The sequence below is a fragment of the Zea mays genome, chromosome 3, assembly GCF_902167145.1.
Source record: "Zea mays cultivar B73 chromosome 3, Zm-B73-REFERENCE-NAM-5.0, whole genome shotgun sequence".
Classification (NCBI taxonomy): domain Eukaryota; kingdom Viridiplantae; phylum Streptophyta; class Magnoliopsida; order Poales; family Poaceae; genus Zea; species Zea mays.
In genome coordinates, this window is record NC_050098.1 from 134,101,262 (window position 1) to 134,125,643 (window position 24,382).

Here is a 24,382-nt window from a genome sequence, read left to right on the forward strand (position 1 = left end):
TTCCCATTTCGATTCCCACATATGTTGTGTTGCTAATGAAAATGATAGTGGAAGCACAAATGAGGATGAGGAGGATGAAAGAAGCTTTACACAACTCTACGCTCATCTAAGTCAAGAAGATAAAGCAGTCATGCTCAAACTTCTAAAAAGAGCGAGAGAGCAAAGCGAAGCTCTTCACATGCTAGAAGATATTCTCACCATAAAAATGCAATGCTTTGAAGAGTTAACTAAAGAACATGAGGAGCTAAAGTGCTCTCATGTTGATTTGGTCCAAAGGTATGAATCTATTTCAATTGAGCAAGAGAACTCCTTATTTTGTGTCGCTCAATTAGTAAATAGGAACGCCTTGCTTAAGGACCACGTAGAAAGGCAAAAAATTGAAAATCTAGCCTTTCAAGAAAAACATGATATGCTTCTATGCTCTCATAAAAATCTTATGGATGATCATATCATGTTAAACATTGTTCATGAGGTTGTGATAGAAAACTTAAAATCCCAACAACCTCACTCTTGCACATGTATTCAAATTGAAACTATATTACCATGTGCTAATGCTTGTTGCTCGTCAACAAGTAATTCCTCCTGTGAGCTAGAATTTCTAGGAACAAAAGATGACACATGTCAAAAGCTCAAGGAAGAAAATAAGAGGCTAAGAACGAGCTTGACACAACTAAAAGGGAAGTGCACTACCCAACCTTCTCAAGATAACCGTGATTACATGGTGAAAAAGCTTGAGACGGGAACAACCGTGGCATGCACAAAATCCCTTGAAGAAAAAGTTAAGGACTTGAGGATTGTCAAGAGGAAGGAACAAAAGAAGAAAATCAATACCTCTGCCAAAAGCCTCAACCATGCCTCCATGCAAGGTAACATCCAAGGTAATGATCAAGCCACACTTCACACTAAGAAAAGTAAGAAGTGTAGTGAATGCTTTGCAAAGGGACACTTGATTAGGTCATGTCCCTATATTAAAGAGAATGGCTTGATTATTAATAAGGATGATAAACATTGTTTTAAATGCTCTAAGAAGGAACATTTAGTTAATTCATGTCCCTATGTAAAACAAAAGGCATAGTTTTAGAAAAGAAAATATTTACTAACCATGTAGCAAGCAAGAAACAAGGAAAGAAGAAATCTTCAAGGCATGAAGATCACCTTTGCTACATATGCCGAAAGAAAGGACATCAATGTAAGGATTGTCCTATTGGTAACTATCCCGCCCCAACTTGTCAATTAATTCAAATGAAACTAGGCAACCCAAAACTGCAACTTGTGCTAGAGAGGTAATGAGTTTACCAAGTGCTAGCACAAAGGACATTTGGGTTCCTAGATCTTTGAATACTAACCTTGATGGACCCATCAAGAGATGGGGACCTAAATATGCTTGACAAGCCTTGCAGGGGAAGGAGATGATATGAAGCTTTGGATGTGCTTGAGAGGATCAATTCAATTCATATTAACTCAAGCTATCAATCTTACAATGATCTATATCTCTAAGATTGACCCAAAGTTATTTTGAGTTATTATATCTACTCATATCATCTCGAGCAGGATATTGAAGTTGTAGGAATTAAAGGATTATCCTGTGTGGAAAAACCAAAACCTACAACATGGAGGAAAGCCAAAGATGGTAACACTTATTTCTTTAAGTGCAAATATCTTCAATTACCATTTCTCTTGTGTCTTGTGTAGTCACATAGAAAAAGGAAGCACTTAAGAATATTATTAAAATTATGTCACCATTCTTTGGAGAAAGTTCCTCTCATATGGTAGATTGAGTTTTCATCATTTCAACATTATGGCAATCTACATGCTTTAATTTATTATAAATACCATATGGCATGTTTTACACTAATCATCCCATCATTGCCATAATCTAGACACAGAGACATATTCCAAGTTCTTAAAAGAATAAGGTGTCATATAGGGAATTCAAATCCTTAGGACACTTATAAAGGGAATATCTCTTTATGACTAGATCGTGAGACTAATGCTTTTGTCTATTTGACCTAAGTAGTCTCATATATAGAGAATAAGTTTCTCTATGAAAATGCGTAATCTAACATGAAAGGAAAAATCAATCCAATGGTTTATGATGTATTTCTTTTTGCTTAAATTGGATATGATTCTTCTACATTCATCGCTCTCCATGTTATGAATTAGATTTATTCCCATAATCTTAAGAAGTTGACCATGCTTGTTTTATGAGTTAAAACTGAGCATAACATGATAATCTAGTTCATGATATGAAGTTTCCATGATTTAGTAATCCACTTTTCATTCCTTCTCAAAAATGATTACAAAAAGGGAAACTAGTGCTTGTGTTACTAATGACATATCTCTTGAGCATATTTGTGAAAATCTACAAGAGAGTAAGTGCATGTTCAACTTATTAAAAGACACAAGCCTCAAGGGTTGCGCTTCATCTAAAGGAAGAAAGGTAAAAGGAAAGGTATAGGAACTCATCTTCTCAATCAATAACTAGGTGAGTGCCCGTGCGTTGCAACGGGAAAATATAATACTATGATAACTTATATACAAAATGTGTGCTACATTGTTATAAGAAAATGTTTCATAATCTATACACAAAGATGAGATTTCTGCAAATAATACCATGCCACATCACTAAAATATGAATGGCTCACTTATCCCTCATAACAGTAGCCTTGTCTCTGATTTAAGTTTAGGCACATTACAAATACTCAAACCGCTCAGCAAGTCCTTTTGCCGCTTCTTCAGAACACCAGATGTTATGGCATCCTACTTCTCTCATACCTCATCACTGGAATTCTCAAGCCAATCTAGTATAGGCTTACTGTAATCAGTGGCAGAATAATGTCTTGTATCATTGTAGAACATATCATGAGATAGAAAATGGAGATTTAAAAATTATGCATAGTTCTTCAAAAACAAATATCCAGAAAAGTATTCAATTATAAAAAGGAAAAGCATACCACAATAATATAATACCCAGAATGACCGTGTTGTCCAGCCAGCTCCATCATCTTAACAGGCAAACAATAAATGTTATCCCTTAGATCAGTAAGAAATTGGCTTCCCACCAAAAGAAGTTCCTGGACTGCAGGCATGGTAGGACCATAAAATTAAGGCCTTCACATTAACTATAAGTATTTGTAACTGAAAGATAAGGTTTACCTTAACAAAGGCATGTCTTCTGATAAATTTCAACACAGAGAATTACTTCTGAATGGACCACAGTTTTGTGCTCGTCAGACCTTAACAAGGAATGACCGGCACAAAAATAAACTGCAATAACTGAATACAATGAATTAGTAAATAAAAAATGAGAGAGCATACATCAGTTGTAAATCTCACTATTTTCCCTTCACCTGTAGTGGAGTTGGAAAATCACTGTCATCATCATAAATTGGAACAACTGCTTTGCCTTTTGATTTGATTTTTGAAATTACTCTGCTGACAGGAACCTTCCTAACAGCAGATCTAGTCTTCATTTGTATATCGGATGGCTTATCACTGCCAACCGTAGCCTAAAAACGTAAAAAAAATTAAAATAACTGACTACAGCGATCCACTGCAAGAGCAAAACGAGAACGAATGACTTCAATAGCAGTAAACAATACATCAGTCCAATTGGACCCAGGGCCAACTAATTTGACCACTACCAGCCTACAACATGGGTGAGGGAGGGGGAGGACAGAATCTTGGAATGCATGGAGCGGGAGACGCCTTCTATTAGAACATGGTTTCCAACACAGTGGACTTCAAAAACATGCTGAACCATCAATCGAGGTTTTACCAGACTACTGACCCTCACCAGCATCACCCTTCGAGGCCTCATTGCCCTCCTTGATGCCGTCCTCCTGCCACCGAGGAAAATTTCATAATATTACTCTAGATCCGTGAGTATGAATAATGTATCATACAAACATGCTAAATTGAGCAGCGAGGAGATACCGTTGTGCTGTCAGCGGACCATAGGGTTAAGTTGTCCCTCAGGAGCTGCATGATTAAGGTGCTATCTTTGTATGAATCCTCGCCAAGCGTATCCAACTGAGAAATAGCCTCATCAAACGCCTGCAAAGAATAGTTGATCAGGAATAAAATTCACATGTGCCATAAAAAAAATCGCTCCTCAGATTGTACGCATCATGCATTCGTGCTGTCTAGCATATGATGATCAGCTTTCTCAATCAACAACAAATACCATGTGATTCTTCTAGATCAACATACCAACACAACAATAATATTAATAAGAAAGGTATGGCGATGAATTACTGCTGCCACTGCTAGATAAGGTATTGGTTCGTGCGGCAAAAAGTGCCAAAAATGCTCATTACCAAAGCATGAAGAGAGGCACATATCGTAGCCAACAATGCAATTGTGCCCAGATGTCCAACAGTGAACTGAAACAAAAGAAATCCGCAATCCACTTGAAACTAAAGCCCATATGAGTAATCATATAGAACCAGCAGAGTCATCCAGTTGCTCTGATGAACAAGCAACAGAAGGATCTAATAATACTTGCAGTGAAACAGTAAAATTTCTGTGTTTTAGTTTTGGAAGACCAATTCACATTCAATTTTGCACCTTTTCTTTCAGCCCAGATTCAAACAAGCAACACAAAAGACAGTTACAACTCAGAAAGCTACAACAGCAAATAGAAAGACAAATGTGATACCTACCTGCCTGGCAAGGTTGCAAGCTTTGTCTGGAGAGTTCAGAATCTCGTAATAGAAAACTGAGAAGTTAAGTGCAAGTCCAAGTCTTATGGGATGAGTAGATGCCAGTTCCGCCAACGCAATATCCTACAAGTATAAGGCAGACATTTTTTAAAAGATATTGAATTGCAGTGCTTAAGGGAAAATATATCCACTATTGACTAAAAGTAGTTAAGCAATAATCAAATACAAGGTTGTTATGGCCAATGATAACATGAACCAATCTGAGCTGCCTTATAAGCTATCATTATACTCTCTGCAGCTTCCTTCCTCTCAGCACCAGTCTTAAACTCAGCAAGGTACCTTCCAATCGAAAAACAAAAAATAAAAAAGTGCACCAAATTAGAAATATTATTACAGACTATATATGGATTAACCTAACAATATAATGTTCCACTTCCTAACCTGTGATAATCTCCCTTCATCTTGAGGTAAAACACCTTCGACTCTGCAGCAGTGGAGGAAGGCACAAGGTGAGAGTCGATCAACTTCAGGATACCATCACAAATGTTGCTCAATTCAGCCTCAATCTTGCCACGATACTCCTTGATCTGAATAACATGTTCCTCATTCTTACGGGACTCCTCCTTATGCTCAATGGAGGAGATAATGCGCCATGAGGCACGGCGGGCCCCAATTACGTTCTTGTAGGCAACAGATAAGAGGTTCCGCTCCTCAACGGTGAGCTCTTCCACATCTACGGTCTTAGCCACCTTCTCCATGTACTCAACCATTTCCTCGTACCGTTCTGCTTGCTCAGCCAGCTTGGCCATGTAAACATTATCCTCCCGCGACATGTTGATGTTGATCAAGAAATAGAGTTACTGCAATAGCGCAGAAAAAAACTCTGATGAGGTAATGTCAAGAGCCAATAGAAACTGCATCGTCTAAACAAAATAACATGACTACATGAGGAAGGGAAATGAGTTCTAATTGAGATCTTCACAGAATTCTAGCTCACTTACAGTACATAAGAATAAAATACAAGTGATGTGACCACATAAACATGCCTACAAAATCTTTGAGGAAATTTTAGCGTGGAACCTAGAGTGCAATGATATAAGCAAATAGAAGTCCTGAGTAAAACAGACTATCATATTTCAAAACCTTCAGTTACCTTCAACAAGAAGAAGTACAAGAGGTACCGGACGAGAATAAAAGAAATGCAGCAGCACCTTGGAGTTCAACTCGAACAATCTGGGAATTATATACAAATTAATCTCAAAATTGATGGGAACTGAATGGGAAAACATTTAGACCAAGTGCCCCATGGATAACATTCATTTCATTTTTTCAATAACAGATAAAAAGTTTACACTACAATGCAAGCAATATTTGCTAGGTAATTAATTAGGTGCCCGCCATGAAACTGCTAATATAAGGCAAGAAATGTGTATGCTAGTTGTGGTTGTTCACGAAAGGATGCTAGCAAACTATTTGATGAATATAGTCATGAATAAATGTCTCCTCTATAGGTACATAAATTTCTGTTATGCAAATAAATGTAGCACATGTATATGTAAATAATCAACATTATTTTTCTGTTACAAGTATGCAGTTGATTACTTATATGTCACACGCAGTCATGAAAGATTATTGAATGAAGTTGCTTGTTGATTACTTATATGTCACATAGTCATGAAAGGTTACTAAATGTCATGGCAAGCTAGCAGATACAGTGTAGTGATGAGCTCAAATATGTTGCAGAATGGTACAGATAATATTAGTACGAATTTTTCTTTCATCATTAGACTACTTGTAACATGGTTCTAAAGATTGGTTTATGTTATTTTAAGAACTTATCATCGCCAACCTTCCAGCACTTACAATAAAATATGCATACATCCTCCACTTCTTTGGGTCATCATCGAAAAGTGCTCCAAAGCATGCACGTAAAGATGGCATCCATAAAATTTTCCTAAACACTAAATTCTGTAGTGATAAAGTAATAATAGTACCAAAATGAGAAGATGTCTAAAGGCCCCAATGCCATCCTTTGATAGTCGTCTAAGGTTCGAATCAATAGGGTCCAAGTTAGTAAGCTTATAAGATAATTGTTTACTCACATTTGCATTATGTTTTAACGTGCACCGACCCGATGCCCAATCATGCTCCACGCATCCTGGACCCATCCGCTCCTTGCATGCCGCACCCGCCCGCCCGCCAGCTGACCTATCGCCGCGCCCGCCCGCCAGCCGCACTCCAACTCCCACAAACACATTATTTCGAGGTGCAGAACTGTGAGTTATAATCTTGTTAAGGGCCTGAAATCATTGTATCATAACCACTAAAACTATGAGTTACCATCTTAAGTGAACCAAAGAACCACTAAAACTTGCCTCAAGTGGTATCTATCTTGAGACATAAGATCACATGAAGATAGTAATCAATATCCAGCTCCCAAGATGTGATGACAGAACAAAAGGGAATGATGTCTGTTTCTGGTTGGCTAGCTAGTGCCCAATAGCGCTGGTGATGCACAACACTGCAGCACCAGGGAGGCATCATCACTTGGCAGGAGCCAATAGAAGAGTTGGTTTTCCATCTTGTTGTTGAAAATACCCAGAAATCTGATAGTATCACCAAACTAAGAATTAGCAGAGTCAGTCATTACACTCATGACAGTAGACAACTAAAGAGCTGGTTCACTAACTACCTTATATGTTTAATACAATATTTATATTATTATAAAACAACACGATAGGCTTACAGATTTATAGCATCCTGGTTCTCACCATCAATGTAGGCAAGGTGAGGAGGGTGCATGGCACAGTAGACGCCCCTAAAGAGATGACGACGACGCGGCTAGAATGCAAGAAGATGTTTCTGTTAAAAGCTTGCGTCTAAAAGACAATATAGGGTTTTAGTATGTTTAATAGGTTCCCTGACATACAAAGAAAAGTTTACAATAAGTGAGCACATGCCTAGCAGAACCTCACAACACATTGGTGCATGAACAAAGCTTGACTGATACTAATCCGATTCAGAGGAACCTGAGGTTTCCTGAACAGAACTGAACATGTGATTATGTTGGATGTGCAGAGAGATCTCACCGGCGGAGTGAAGCCTGGCAACGTCTGCTGGTGGGACAACATGAAGTCTCCGGTTGCTAGGCATGAAGTCTCTCCTCAGATGTCGCGGGGTTCCAAGTGCACATAGAAGAAGAAATACTTGACGTCGATGACCAGCTTCCTCTTCTCGATGGTTTTACCTAAAAATCCATGGAAACCATGATCTCTTTGCAAAGAATATCAAAGCAACAATAAGAAAAACAGTTGACCAAAAACTTTGAAACTAACTGTATCGTTATCAAATGTTCCAGTGTACACAACTTGATCCGTTTCATGGTTGTGTGGCAAGTGAGGGTTGTCAGAACCACCTCCAAAAGATGTAGCAGTAACATTATTCAGTGGAAAATATGTAAAATTTTGAAGATTTACTTAGCTGATGATGTTACCAATCATGAAAGTCTTTTAATTTTCTACATCCATATTGTTTGTTGGAGATGGATTGTTCCTTATACAAAGATACACAACTCTCTAGTGTGTCCGAGAGAAAAGTCCCACCAAAAAACCAGCTACCCCCAGAAATGATGAATATGTATTCATCATATAAGTCAAGGTCACATTTAATCCTCTTTATCCACCATGAAAATTGGTCATCTAAACTGAAAGAGGACTCACTCAATACATATTGTGCTCCACTGCATTTGGTATAAACAAAGTTCCAGAATTTTGTGCAGGCATGTTGTGGTCTCAGTTCAAAGGAGTATATCAGTAGGCACTAACAAAACATTATTCTTGTAATATATTAGCGAGATATGTACAGAAGATCCTAGAACCAAGGCACTTCCAAGTTGACAAGGTAAGCAAATAAGTACACAAGAGGAAAGAAAATAAACAGGGTATTCACTTTACAAAGCAAATGGAACATATGAAAGATGGTAATGCCCAAAGTTTGATGAGATACAGGATAATAGTTCAGTCAAAGGCACATACAATTTTTGCTTGAGCATTGAGGAAGTAGTGTTACTTCAAGCTTCATAAAGTGTCATGCCTGAAGTGAGGCATACACCTGTTACCATGCAGAATGACTTAGCCCCAGAAGCACCATCTTCTCACCCTACAGAAGGGCAATGTTAGTATTCAGAAACTTGGAACAACAGAACAAAGAGTAAAAAAAGAGACTATCTATGGGAAGAGGACCTAAATGGCCACATCTTTGTGACAGGTCTGTTAACTTGTTTAAAGTGTAAGTAAGATAAAGCTGCAGGGAATACTGAATCTTATTTCACATCTCATTACTGTTGAGTTATTATTAATGATTAGAGTAAGGAGTGCCCTTTTCACCTACAACTGAACCATAAATCAAATATTTTGACTCTGGTCCGTGCTTGGATGATGGCAGACCAGTGCAACTGCTTTGCTTTATCAGGATTGGAAAAGGTAAAATGGATGCACTCCATGCTTATGATTTCAAAGAAAAATCACCAGCATAAGTTTAGACAAGAACAGAGAGTTCAATCAGCTGAAAGAATATTATGCATTTGATGGTATTTACTTATTCAGCAATTAAAATACATACACGAAACATGACCGACTTGTAGAACCTAATAGCATAATCTAACGTGGAAGGAATAACCCACATGAAACTAATCAACCAAACACAATAAATAAACCATGTTAAATTTTGCAATAAATGTGTGAACACAGTGATATGTCCACTGAGCAATATTCCTAATACAGATCCACTTAGTTAAACAAGAAAGTACTCCTGCACGCTTCATGGTAGCGACTTTCAACACTGGACAACTCAAAATAAATTTAGTGTGTGAGACCGGAAATTCAGTATGTGCTTATCCATCACGTGTGTAGAAAGTAAAATAAGCCTTCAATGTTTTCTCATTTAAATTTTTTGGCTTTAATCATAAACAAGGGAATGTAGATTGGAATGACAAATAAGTGTCATTATGACGAATAGCAACAGTTGACAAGTAAAAAATCCAAGAAATTATAGGAAGAACTGCTGTAGTTTGTTCTCCTTCATCAAGACACAATACGCCAACAATACATAATGAATTTAAATACTTGCTAGATAGTACACACTTACTTGAAATCATTTCAGCCTCCTCAGCTTAACAATATAGACACCACCTTGCAGCCTAGTTTTGAAAGTTTGCAGCCCTCGGCAGCAGCAAGGAATTGACATTTAATAACTAACTATATGTAAACAACGCACAGTCAAAGTAGGTTTTTTGTCTATATAAAAAAGAGTAAGATGACAAGACCATCAGAGCAGATAAGATAATAAGATAAAGTACATGTACAAAACGATAAGATAAGGAGAGCACACTCATGTCACTAACTCGTAATGTTAGCCATATATTTGGAAACATCATAGTTATGATTATCACAAATAGAACAAAGAAGAATAAACATAATAGTTGAATAATATTATATATTTAGATATAACACAGACAAATAGAGCAAACCAATGGCACATGAGAGTTCTGAATACTCTTACTGCAGCACAGATAAAAAACATAGATCACACTTGTCCAACAGCACATCTTCCCAAGATAACTATCCTTGTGTCAATGTCCTTCTAAGCTAGGTAATCAAGTGCAGCCTAGTAAACATGATATCTTTAAGAATTTGGAACAGGAGAAATCAGTGAAGTAAAACATGAAGGAACTAACAGACCTATGCATCATATGTGATCCCTTTCTGAGAAGGATAACCATCACTCTCACCATACCTACAAAGAAAATCAAATTTAGATGTATCACAAATGAAGAAAATAAGAACGTTTAAACCCACAAAGTATTGAGAGCTACAACAACATTTTAGGGATGCATATGAAAACAACCAAATGATGATATTTATTTCCGTAGTTTAAGTTTCACTCTAGAAAGAAATCTCACAGAATAGCTATCTTGAATACACAACCATGTGTTTAGAACAACATCACAATTCATCTTCAGACCCTAACACATTTAAGAATCTTCTATATGTCTTTGGGTACATTGTCTTTAGCTTCATTCCCATTGAACTTCAATAAGTCCACAAAAAACGAGTCCTTTGTTTATCCCCATTCTGATACATGCAGTTATTGGGCTGAATTTTGCCGATTTCAGAGCACATAACATAATTGTGTCGATTTGATAATAGACTCAGTGTGGCAACAGAGATTACTTAACATCCCTCGGTTCATGTAAAAATGGCTATATTTTCAGAATGTGATGACTGATAACAGATTATTGAACATACTATATCAATAAAGAAACAAGAGCAAAGGACATAACTATTAGAAAACAGGATCCTTGCGAAACTTACCTAGAAAAGAAAATATAGGCAATGATTAATAGATAGTGGTTGAGATGACTTGATTATTTGATGCAGATCAGTGCCCATGAGCTCATAAACCAAGGAAACTGAGTGGGGTACAGCGGCGGATCGGACGAGCTGAGAATCGAACACACGCAAAGCAGAGGAGGCAGGAAGGGGAACCCCAACACAACTGGTAGTGGTAGGTACCTCGGGAGCAAGAGTAGGGGGCATGGTCGTCCGTCGCCCGCTTACGCTAACTGGGAGGGGCAGGAGCGTGACCTGCGGCTGGGATTCGAACCGCGGGAGCGCAGAGTGGGGCGGCACCCACCGTCACTCGCGACGTGGCATCCACCGGTCACCGTCGCCTGCGTCGAGCGGAGCAGGCGCACCGGAGGGCCGAGCAGGCTCCTTCTTTGCCACTGTGATGGCGGATCGGCGTCCGCAGGAGCTCCACTCACAGTCACTCGCGGCGTGGAATCCACTGTCTGCCACCACCGTCGCAAATCTGGCACCGTGCATCAAGCGAGGGGGGCGAGGATTTTGGGGAGGGTCTTGCGGTGCCTCCCCTGGGCGGATGTGCGGGCGGGCAGATGGCGTTGAGGGAGCAATGCGCTGGGGCGGATGGCGAGGATGGCATCTGCCGCAATCCACCGATGTCCGGATGCGGCAGCAGCGACCTGTGGAGGCGGGGCGGGCTCGGCATCCGCGACATCGGCCTAGGAGGACGCCATGGCAGCGGGGTCTAGGAAAGAAGTGGGAGGGTTGATCTGCACAGTGGGGGCTGTGAAGGGAGCGGGATGCACGGCGATGGCAGTGAGGTAGGGAAGCCACGACACCCACGACCGATTCGTCCTCGCCCACGTCCTCTAGCCGCTGTGGGCGCAGGAGAAGAACTCAGGATTCCTAAAAACAATGCAGTGATTCTAACAAAAAAGAAAGAATCGGGAGATGGCAGTGGGTTTACCTGCGGGAGCGGGGCGATCGTGCAGGCCGGCGGCGCGTCAAAGACGATGAGCGGGAGGTTGAGGTCCGGGTCCCCGCGAAGTGCGACGCGACGGTAGTCTCGAAAGGAGGGGGGGCGTTGCGGCTCAAGCGCGACTGTGACAGGAGACAGACGGGGGCGAAGGTCGCAGAGGTCACCGCTTCCGCCCTCGTCGCAGAGGTCACCGCTTCCGCCCTCGTCGGCAACGCGGATCGTGGCATCACCGCCGCGGGCGTCCACTCGCCTCTGGGCACGGGCGGCGGCGGTTGGACGAGGGTCGAGCGAGAGAGGAGGGGGTTGCGATGGACGAGTGTTGGCGGATTCAGCCTCGGGAGGGGGACGGTCGAGCGGGCGGTGGACCTCAAATCGAGCGGCGGGGTTTGCGATGAACGATGGACGGACGGTGTAGATTAGCCAACGGCAGAACGGCAGAACGGCAGAACGGCAGACTACTATTACTGTCTTAATAAGTAGTAAGGATAGTTCCCATTCAATTGATATTTATTCTAAATCATATTAATCTACCAGTGTGAAGATTAGATTCATTAGTTAACTCAAGATGGCTAAAAGTGCATACGATCTTGCTTTCATATGTGCACTATTAGAATCTAACTAATATCTTTGCTATATATATTCTCATATTGATATGCTCCTAAGTTATGTTAATAAATTCAATATGAAGAAGTAAATTTCCTATGATTGATTAGAAATGTTAAAAGGTGCATATTCCTCCTTTCTAATGATGTGCACTAATATTAAGGATTTTACTTCATGTCTGTGTGATTTGTGGATGATAAATTGTTTATATCTCTTATCTAAAAGAAATCATCATTCATCATATACTCCTCTGCACTGCTAATATATTTCTTGAGTATTTTCAATAAGTTTGAAAAGAAAAAGAGACAACTACAAAGGGAGGACACTCAAAAGGAAGATATCAAGAACAACTACACCTACGTGGACAGTAAGATCTTCAAATGGTCAATGGCGTGGTTGTAAGTATTCTAAACCTTTTGATTTTTGAGAATACCAGGCATAAGTTGATTATTGGAAATACTACATGCCTTGATCAAGATGTTCATAGAATTCCCCTATTTTTTGTTAAAAGAGAAGTGCATTCAAATTCTTGATGCATACCTTTAGGGGGAGCTCCATTTCTATATCTTGATCATATTGAGACTAGCATTTTCTCTTAGTAATCTCATAAAGTCTCAAGTATGAGAATAAGTTTCTCATGAAGTATGCTGCTTCAATTCAATCCAATTTGGTAAAGTAATATCACTTTTATCAAGGATTGTAGCTTTTATTGATAAAGTAGCATATTTACTAGATTCTCCTATTTTAAGCTTATTTGATATTCTTATGTTGTTCTTTTGATCACATCTGTTATTTGTTTGATCATTGAATAACTTCAATTGACACTTATGTTGCTTAGTGCCTCATATACTATCAGTTAATGTCTCTCTTGATATGCACTAAGTCAAAAGGAGAATTCAGGATAAATTTATGCAATTTATGATCTACTTGATATATGACAAAATGACTTAGAAAAGGATCACTAGTTGTAGAACTCTCTCTTGTGCAAAATATTTCCATACATTGTCTTGAATATAGGTCTTAAGTAACCAAGACTAAGGACAAAGCACAATAAAGAGAGCGTCTCTATGTAAAGGTACAAAAGGGTAAACTACTTCCTCTCATTTATACATGTACCTAAATCTTCCTCTTATATACATTCTTTGCACATCTTTTATAAAAGGAAGAGAAAGCATGTCTATGCATATACCTGCTTCACACCTAGTTTAACCTCTCAAAAATTTCATTCCTGCATTAATACATTTTTGTTAAAACTAGGTGAAGTAATTTTGTTGTCAAAGAGCTTAAAGCTTAACCTTGTAACGAGGATAAGCTACCTTTGTTCCAAAGGTGGAGGTTCCTTAAGTCTCTTTGAAATCCTTAAGGGTAATTGCTAAAAATGTTTCCAACATGCTTTCATAAGTGCATAGTCTGTCATGAGCATCACACTTTTATTATGACACAATGCACTTTACAGTTTCTATGATATAGATATGTTCTCATTAACCTAATTATGTGCACTTGGCATTTAAGGCCAAAATATGTATTCCTCTCAAGGCACATATTTAGGGGGAGCAATCTATATTATATAGAATTGTATAAGCTTAATTGACATATCCTTTTAACCATGTCTCTTTCCTTCGGTACATTTGCATATTTCCTATCTCTCTTGTGCCAAGGCTAAGACTAATATGTTTCCATGAGTATCTTGTGTATTAAGTCTTAGATTGAAAGGGAAATAGAGTACTCGGCAAAGACATCGCTTCCACTCTACACCATCAGTATTATCTATCCTTGCCGGTATTCCACCAGGTCTCCAACTTTGGTATAATCTTCACTCATATTTTTTTGTACCATTGGGGGAAAGTAAAAGGGCTTTAAAGACTCCATTTTTGGCGATTAATGCTAAAGGGGGAGAAAGTATTAGCCCAAAGCAAAATGACCGCACCACCACCTTTCGAAAAATTTTAATTGATATATTTGAAATTGGTATTTCTATTTTCAATTGGTATATTTTCGAAAGCATCTCAATATATTTCCAATTGATATCTATTAAAACCCTCTTGAAAACTAAGAGGAGAATTTCATTCAGGGGGAGTTTTGTTTAGTCAAAGGAAAAGCATTTGAAACAGGGGGAGAAAATTTCAAATCTTGAAAGTGCTTTTCGCAATCTTATTCATATACCTTTGACTATTTGCAAAAAAGACTTTGAAAAGATTTTCCAAAAGAATTTGCAAAAACAAAACAAGTAGTGCAAATGTGATCCAAAATGTTAAAAGAAAGAAAGTGATCCATGCATATCCAGTGAAAGTGTAAATTGGTTTAATTCCAAGTAACCTATGCACTTACCTTATGCAAACTAGTTCAATTCTGCACTTATATATTTGCTTTGGTTTGTGTTGGCATCAATCACCAAAAAGGGGGAGATTGAAAGGGAAATAGGGTTTAACCTTTTCCTATAAATAATTTTGGTGGTTGAATGCCCAACACAATTATTGAACTAACTAGTTTGCTCTAGATTATATTCTAAGGTGCATAAAGGTTCAACACAAACCAATAAAAGATTGAAGTTAGGGATCAAATTCAAAGGAGCAAAGAAACCGAGTGTGCTCTAGTCTGGCGCATCGGACAGTGTCCGGTGCACCAGGACCGTAAAGAGTCCATGAAGCCACTCTCGGGTTTCAGCAGGCGCACTCTGCTAAAAATCACTGGACTATCTGGTGTGCCAGTGGAGCAACGACTACTTCGCGCAACGATCGACTGCAAAAGTATCTGACGCGAGGAACAGTGCGCGGCAGAGTCAAAGCGCAGAGTCAGAGGAGCACCGGACAGTGAACAGTGCATGTCCAGTGCGGCACCGAACCGTCCGGTGCCACATGAGGACAAAGCCTCCATCGCCAGCAGCCTTCCCCAACGGCTACAAGATGGTTGGTGGCTATAAATACCACCCCAACCGCCCACTTCAAGGTGTGGGAGCCCAAGCAACATTCCAAGTCATATAGTTGACATATACAAGCCCTCCCAACCACCTCCATTCATTGATCTATCTCATACACAAGATTTAGGCCACCACAAGCAAAACAAGTGCCACAAAAGAGAGATCAAGCAAAAGAGAGCTACTCGTGTGAGTTTAGCAATATTGCCTTGTGAGATTCATTGAGAGAAAGTGTGTGCTACATCTTGTGATCATTTGAGTGTGGAGTTTTGACTCCCATTCATTGTAAAGCTAGCAAGAGCCCCTTATCTTTGTGGTTGGCCTTGCGGAGACTTTGGTCTTTTGTTGACAAAGAAGAAGAGGCACTAGCCGGTCTTGGTGATCGGTGGAGAGAGGGAAAGGGTTGAAAAAGACCTGTCCTTAGTGGACTCCTCAACGGGGATTAGGTTCTCAAGAACCGAACCTCGGTAAAACAAATCACCCGTGTCTCTTGTGTTTATTGCTTGTGATTTGTTTGTTTTCTTCCTCTCTAAAGTTCTCTTGCACTATTCCTTGCTAATATTATTTTGTGTTGCTTCAAGTTAAATTCTCATTTAGAGAAGCAACGCCTTGCAAGAAAGAACTTGCGTTATTTCCTCCTTTTATCTAAGCCCTCTTGCTCTATACTCCATAAACTTATTAGTTGTATTGATTTGATAATTCCACATTCTTTGAAAGCAACACTCTTTACAAGCAAGGGACTTAGTTTTACTCTTCGATACTTGAGCATCTTGTTCTAATCACTAATCAAGGGATCTAGTTTGTGTTTATAGTTATAATTTCAGGTTTCGCCTATTCACCCCCTCTAGGCGACTTTCAGAAAACCCTAGAGAAAATAAATAGAAAAGCAATTAGAAAATCCCTGGAAAAAGGAAAAACCAATTCAGCACAAGTCGACCCACTAAGCCCAACCCCCCGCGCGCGCCCGCACGCCCTCGGGGCTTGACAGGCGGGCCCCGCCTGTCGGCGCCAACCAGCGCGCCCTCTCTCCCCCTCTCTATCGCTGTCCCGTGGGCCAAGCTTGTCGGCGCCGTCCTCTCGCACGCGCGCCCACTTCTCTCTCTGTCTCACCGACCCCACCTGTCAGCTCGTTCTCAACCTCCCGCCCACGATCTCCCCGCCGTGGACGTGCCCACGTCTGCGCGTTCTCCGGCCATGTCCGCGCATCCGAGCCCCTTTTGAGCCCCGCGCTCTGTGTAACGCCCTAAAAATTAAACCATATTTGTAATCCAAATATGGTGTGTCCTATGGATGATCGGAGGTCGTAGATGTATAGATCTCATCAAGATGATTCCGATCAATCACAAGTTTGCCTTGTTTGGAGTCCGGATGAGTCTTTTCGAGTGCCGATTGATCTGAGCCATTGGATATTAGGATTGTGGAAGTTTTCTTCTATTTATACCTCCTTAACCATAGAATCCACGTCCTCCTACCCCTAGCAGCCATCACCCTTTTGTGCCTTGCAACAAGAGAAGAGAGGAAGAAAAAGGGAGAGAAGACATGGGAGATGAGGGCATACCGTCGCCCATCATCGTCGTCCCTCTCCAAGAATTGGTGGCTACACTCCGGATCATGCCTAGTACATTTCTTCTGCTTCGATGAAGGCAAGTGAATGTAGAGGTGGTTGCTTCCGTTCTGACCTGTTATTTCTATTGCCTACACTCTAATATTCAGAAGTATTGGATTCTTTCATAATTGGACTCTATGGTGAAGCTTTACTCGCTTACATTATACTGATGTTCAATCATATATTGATGATGATTATGATTCGAGTATGACTCATGAGATTAATTCACACCCCTGAAGGTAAATGAAGTATTATTTGAGGTTGGTATTGTATCTGAAGGTAAATGAATTATTATTTGAGGTTGTATTGTATGTGAAGGAAGTGAAGTATATTGATAAATGCAGCATGCCATATACATTGCATAATTCATTTGCATCTGAAGCTAGGTCGTGACTTATGGTCCGACCGTACCGGTACAACTTAGCATCGTACGTTGCCCGAGGAGGGGTACGATGCGACTTCATACCCTTAGAGGTATGAAGGTAGAGGACATTTGCATTGCATTCATATGCATTCATTGAAGTGATATTTGCAGATGATGTGGTTTTATATCCTTAGAGGTATGAAGATAGAGTATCTACACTTTGCATTCCTATGCATACATTGAAGTGATATTTGCAGGTTTTGTTGACGCAGGGAAGTGTTATAGAACATATTGTGGTTGTTCGAGGAAATGAGATGGTATTGGTTATATTGGGACTACTGAGTTCTATATCTACAAGTATTTCTGACCTTAATTGTGATTCTTTTAAAATGTTGATTAATTCAATTTGTGGTTTAAATATCTCGTCAAAACAATTCGCTTGCTGAGATGTTTCATCTCACTCTTGCATTACTCAATGCAGGTGCTTGTTGCTCATCTAGGGAAGTGGAAAGTAGCAGCACATCCACCTTCACTCTCATAATAATGCTGCTTAGGCACAGTCATGATTTAATTAGAAGCTTCTTGTCAAAGGATGTTTGTTTCTAACTAGTTGTGCGCACTGGTTAATTTAGTTCATGCCGTTATGGTTGTCTTCCTATTGCTAGCAGATTATTAATGTCGATTATGTTTTCTTATCATGATATCTATTTATACTTTGTTGCTTACCCGTTTATGCAATTTTCAAAAGGAGATGCTACCGAAATTTTATATACGAATGTTAGAGGTGTAGTTTAGTAGCATTCTGGGGTGTTTGTGGATCCCGGGGTGTTACATTTGGTATCAAAGCATAGGCTTTAGATTCTTGGCAATTTGAAGATAAATTTGACACACTTTCACATATAGGAAGGGTATGGGTTCAAATATCTTTGATATATATTAGTGTCTTTGAAGTGCAGATGACAATAATTTCACCCCTCCATATTCCTTTACAGTGATGTGGTAAGTTGTTTATGACTTAATGCGTAATATGATTTATCTCTAAATCTTTATATTGTTTTATTAATGCGATTGATATCGCTAGTCTTTGGTGAGATTGAAGTTGTTATTATGCTTGTGATATACAAGTATGCCTATGTTGTTTTCATCATGTTTTTCATGGTTGAGTTTTATTACAATAATATTGTTATATATGCTTGATTGAGGATGTTCCTAAGAGGAGTGTGAATTGCGTGTTTTGGGTTACAAGGTAACCATCAATTTGAATTTAAGTTGTTGAGCGGTTGGTGGATAGTTCCAACTATCTTTGCAAAGAATGATTGATTATGTCGAGAAACCAGTTCTGAAAGAAATGAATATTGGTACTTTTATATGAATTTTGGGGAAGTCCTTACATAGCTAGAATGGCTTACATGTCTCTCTTCTATTGTGTGTTTTAGTAGCCACAAAGCCTAGAGGTGGTTTAAAGTGGTTGCATGTTAGTCATGCTAGTTGTAGAATAAATCTTTGTTTTTCTTGATCCATTGATTATGTATTAATACGTTGAGGATTAGATGGTTCTCTCCCCGATGCATGCTGGAGGAGCCATTGTTGGACCACCTATCTATTGGTTTGAATGAAGTCATTGCCTAGCTTAGAGTTGGTTGTGTGTGGTTAGTCACCTATTCCTAAATGATGTGGTTTTTACATCAACTTGGGATGTTTGTCAAATGTGTGAAGGATTACGGGGTTATTATTGACCTCGTATGTCTGGTACTTTGAGTGCATCGTATGATAGAATGAAATGTAAGTTTCTGAACTATAGTAGATGAAGACTTATATTATGTGTAGGTTAACCTTACTCATTTGATATTTTTCTTAGTTGAGTTGTTGGATGAAGTATAGCAACATTGGTTAAGCAAGTATTGTGTTGTTGTTGTGCTGTCAATGCTCTTTGTGGAGTTTTTGGCATTTCTTCGATGAAATGTGCCGCGCAGAATGTTATGGGCTTCTTGTCGGCTTTATTGCTCCATTAGTTCTGTAGACTTTCTCCCTTTTGTGGGGTGCAAATAATGTTAGAATACATGATTATCTTTTCATGATGGCAAGAATGGGGTTTAGGAAGATTAGGAGTTTTGTTTCAATAGAACTACTTGTTTTGTGGTGCTGTGAGGTGAGGTGTTTGATCTTCTTATACATTCATCTAGTGTGGATGCTTCACCATTGAATTAAAATGAATTGTTGAAGTTGGTAAGGGTTGTGCTTAGTGCATATTACCCCTTCATAAAAGAGTGTTGTTTTAAGACATTGATGTTGATGTATGGCTGCATCCAAATTCGATGTTGTGAAATCGTAGTGTTGATTGCATCTATGACTTGCTTTGAGCTTCATTGCAGGTTGTTTCATACTTGTTGTCAGGTTGTGTAGCTTCCTTAGACCATTAGTCCGAGATAGAAGTTCTTTTGTTGATTAATACCAATAATGGACCCATGTTTTGAATGGTGGTGTTTTTGGGGTACCTTGGATGTTTTGCTTGGAGTTGTTGAACTCGAGGACGAATTCTTTTTAAGGGGGTAGAATGTAACGCCCTAAAAATTAAACCATATTTATAATCCAAATATGGTGTGTCCTATAGATGATCGGAGGTCGTAGATGTATAGATCTCATCAAGATGATTCTGATCAATCACTAGTTTGCCTTGTTTGGAGTCCGGATGAGTCTTTTCGAGTGCCGGTTGATCTGAGCCATTGGATATTAGGATTGTGGAAGTTTTCTTCTATTTATACCTCCCTAACCCTAGAATCCACGTCCTCCCACCCCTAGCAGCCATCACCCTTTTGTGCCTTGCACCAAGAGAAGAGAGGAAGAAAAAGGGAGAGAAGACATGGGAGATGAGGGCATACCGTCGCCCATCATCGTCGCCCCTCTCCAAGAATTGGTGGCTACACTCCGGATTATGCCTAGTACATTTCTTCTACTTCGATGAAGGCAAGTGAATGTAGAGGTGGTTGCTTCCGTTCTGACCTGTTATTTCTATTGCCTACACTCTAATATTCAGAAGTATTGGATTCTTTGATAATTGGACTCTATGGTGAAGCTTTACTCGCTTACATTATACTGATGCTCAATCATATATTGATGATGATTATGCTTCGAGTATGACTCATGAGATTAATTCACACCCCTGAAGGTAAATGAAGTATTATTTGAGGTTGGTATTGTATCTGAAGGTAAATGAATTATTATTTGAGGTTGTATTGTATATGAAGGAAGTGAAGTATATTCATAAATGCAGCATGCCATATACATTGCATGATTCATTTGCATCTGAAGGTGGGTCGTGACCTATGGTCCGACCGTACCGGTACAACTTAGCATCGTACGTTGCCCGAGGAGGGGTACGATGCGGCTTCATACCCTTAGAGGTATGAAGGCAGAGGACATTTGCATTGCATTCATATGCATTCATTGAAGTGATATTTGCAGATGATGTGGTTTTATATCCTTAGAGGTATGAAGATAGAGTATCTACACTTTGCATTCCTATGCATACATTGAAGTGATATTTGCAGGTTTTGTTGACGCAGGGAAGTGTTATAGAACATATTGTGGTTGTTCGAGGAAATGAGATGGTATTGGTTATATTGGGACTACTGAGTTCTATATCTACAAGTATTTCTGACCTTAATTGTGATTCTTTTAAAATGTTGATTAATTCAATTTGTGGTTTAAATATCTCGTCAGAACAATTCGCTTGCTGAGATGTTTCATCTCACTCTTGCATTACTCAATGCAGGTGCTTGTTGCTCATCCAGGGAAGTGGAAAGTAGCAGCACATCCACCTTCACTCTCATAATAACGCTGCTTAGGCGCAGTCATGATTTAATTAGAAGCTTCTTGTCAAAGGATGTTTGTTTCTAACTAGTTGTGCGCAGTGGTTAATTTAGTTCATGTCGTTATGGTTGTCTTCCCATTGCTAGCAGATTATTAATGTCGATTATGTTTTCTTATCATGATATCTATTTATACTTTGTTGCTTACCCGTTTATGCAATTTTCAAAAGGAGATGCTGCCGAAATTTTATATACGAATGTTAGAGGTGTAGTTTAGTAGCATTCTGGGGTGTTTGTGGATCCCAGGGTGTTACACTCTGCTCGCCCACCTCCCCTCTCTCATTTGCGCCCTTTGCCAGACTCTCTTGCTCTGCTCACCGCTCGTCGACTGTTGCCTGTTATGCGGCCACCGTCGCGTCTGCGCCCCGTCCAGTGCCATGGTGAGCTTCGCCTTACTGCCAGTTGCTCGAGACACCCTTCGGTGCGCCCTCTCCCTCTCTGTCTCGTCCGGTCCGCGCTCACCGGAGCAATCTTCACGCAGCCGGAGCCCCGCCGTCGTCGCCCCGTCGAGTCCTTGCGCCTCCGTCGTTGCTTCGCGACTCCAGCGCTTCCCCTCAAGGTGAGAAACCAGCTCGTACCTTAATTTGGTTATCCCCGCTCTGTTGCTCGCGCGATTGCTCGCGCGATTGGTCGCCGGAGCAATCCCGTGCCGCCGTTAGCCCGCCCCGCTGTGGTCTGCGCTCTCTGGTGCCCCTGCGCCAGCGTGAAGGCCATGGTCGAGTCCGCCAGACCGCCCTAAACGCGCCTAAGCTAAACCCCAAGCCTCTGGAGCCCCGCCGTGGCCAGCCTCCTCGTCTCCGGCGAGCTTTTGCCGTGGGACCGAGCGGCGCCACCGCGCCCATGTCCGCCGCTGGTCGTTTCATCTCGGGCGTCCGTCCGAGATCGAACGGTTCAAACTTAACCCGAGCGGATCTAATCCCAGCCCTCCGATCTAGATCTGATCGCCCCTCTTTCTTCCCCTCCCCCCGCGCGCGCCCGCACGATCTAATCTGGGCCACTGATATCTGATCCGATGGCCGAGGTTACCCCGTACCCCCTTCGCGTGTGAATTTTGCTTAAGAGCCCCCTGGTTTCAGGAAATCAACCCGCCGTCCTCTGTTTTAGCGCGCAGGCCCCTAGTTTATTTTGAATAGCCCCTTGTACTTTTATTTAATCACAGATTTAGACCTAATTTCATATTTCAAACTTCAAAACTTGTTTATTTCATATCTTTTTCATATGAACTCCAAATTTAGTGGTTCAAATTACAAAATGCTCATAAATTATTCTCTGTTCAAATAAAATATGACCAACTATAGTCTGTATATTTTAATTTTTACACTTAGAATATAGGATTAAAGTATATGTTGATTTATTCATTTAATGAAATAAATAAAAGGAGAATCCTAGGAGATTAAAGTATATTTAATCTTGTGAGATTAGTGATATGCATTACATGAATTCATTTTTGGTTTAACTTTTAGGTTTGAATGAGATAAATAGAATTAGTATGTAATTATGGGTAACACTTAAATGATAATCAAATTCATAAATGAGAGTAGTTCATCTTATAATTTAATCTTTTCTTTGTTTAATTACTACTTTACCTTTTTGAGCTATGTTCCAACACTTAGAGAGTAATCAATCCCCAATTAAGACTAGTCCATTTTATTAGTTGATCTCATTCTCTTTTATTTAATACTATATCTTTTGAGATGTTTTCCAATGTTGGTGTATGCTTGATGTGATGTTCATTTATACTTTCCAAATGTATTGAATGTATGCTCGCTTTATTTAGACAACGAGCAGCTTGTGGTTCCTGAGTGTGTTGCCGAAGATCCCTCTGAGCAACAACGTGGTGAAGGCAAGTGTCCTCAGACCTATCATGTTTTACTTTACTTTATAATTCACTGTCCCGCATTACATTACTGAAACTTAAGGATTGACTAGTCTGTATTTACCTTACCCTTGTTTACCTTTTTGGGTTAATCATGGTTAGCTTATGCTATTGCTTAAACTTAATCAATGAACATGATGTGATTATTTATGATACGATGATGTTATCCCGATGAGGTTCTTGAGATTACTTTAGGGGGCTCAGGCTGTTTCCTGAGTACCTCTCCGTAAGGACCTGTTTGGGGAGTGACAACCCAGGATAACAGTGCAACCATGAGGGTGGAATGGGACGCCCTTAGCTGATTAATTAGAAGAACCAGAGGAGTAGTTGGCTTCGCCGTAGGGCTGTCAATGGGGTCCAGGCACAGTACTTGCTCTACCGAGGCTGGTTGCAGAGGTTCTTTGATTTGGTTTTGTTAGTCACCCTTCCTTTGGGGAGATGTATTGTGTTTATCAAACTGGAGAAACCTAACGGACGACTATGACCTCTGGGAAATCATTGTAAAGGCTACGTAGTGAGACCCTGCTAGATCACCTTGGTAGTGATCAATGGGGAGGCTAGAACCCCGGGCATAATGGGAATCACGGCTTGTGGGTAAAGTGTGCAAACTCTATAGAGTGTTAGAAACTGGTATATCAGTCGTGCTCACAGTTATGAACAGCCTTGGGATCCTCTTTGATTAGAAGAATCTTGATTACTTTTATGATGATGGTTTGCAATGATGGTTATAAATCTGATCTCTGGTATTTCCTCTCGGAGTGAGTGCCTCTAGGTAATAACTGGGGTTATTACTAAAATTTGGCCCTACTTATAGTAATAAAACTTGACCAACTAAAAGAAACCGCTTAACCTTAACTCCACATACAGCTAGTCCACTTTAGCCAAACGGGACATTTGCTGAGTACGTTGATGTGTACTCACCCTTGCTTTACAAACCACCCCACCCTAGGTTGTCCCCATTGTACTCAGTGCTCAGGAGGTGAAGCTGGCAACATGGAGGACTTTGAGGAGTTCCAGGACTACGATGAGTTCTAGTTTACTTTAGTGGCAAACTTCCAGTCAGCTGCCTGTGTAGGCTTATCTTCTACGTTTCATTACTCCACACTTTGATATTATTGTTGAACCCTATGACTATGTATTAGACT

At 40.1% G+C, this 24,382-nt stretch overlaps 1 protein-coding gene across 1 annotated transcript; it reads right to left on the bottom strand.

Annotated features, from left to right (window-relative positions):
- Positions 1 to 3,543: 3,543 nt before the first annotated feature.
- On the bottom strand, positions 3,544 to 5,527 carry LOC103629503 (14-3-3-like protein GF14-C). Its single transcript, XM_008650605.2, has 5 exons — positions 5,106 to 5,527; positions 4,925 to 5,003; positions 4,665 to 4,787; positions 3,937 to 4,056; positions 3,544 to 3,842 (listed from the first exon to the last, which is right to left on the bottom strand). Exons 1-5 carry the CDS (start codon positions 5,495 to 5,497, stop codon positions 3,783 to 3,785), a joined length of 774 nt encoding a protein of 257 aa, XP_008648827.2. The 5' UTR covers positions 5,498 to 5,527; the 3' UTR covers positions 3,544 to 3,782.
- Positions 5,528 to 24,382: the final 18,855 nt, after the last annotated feature.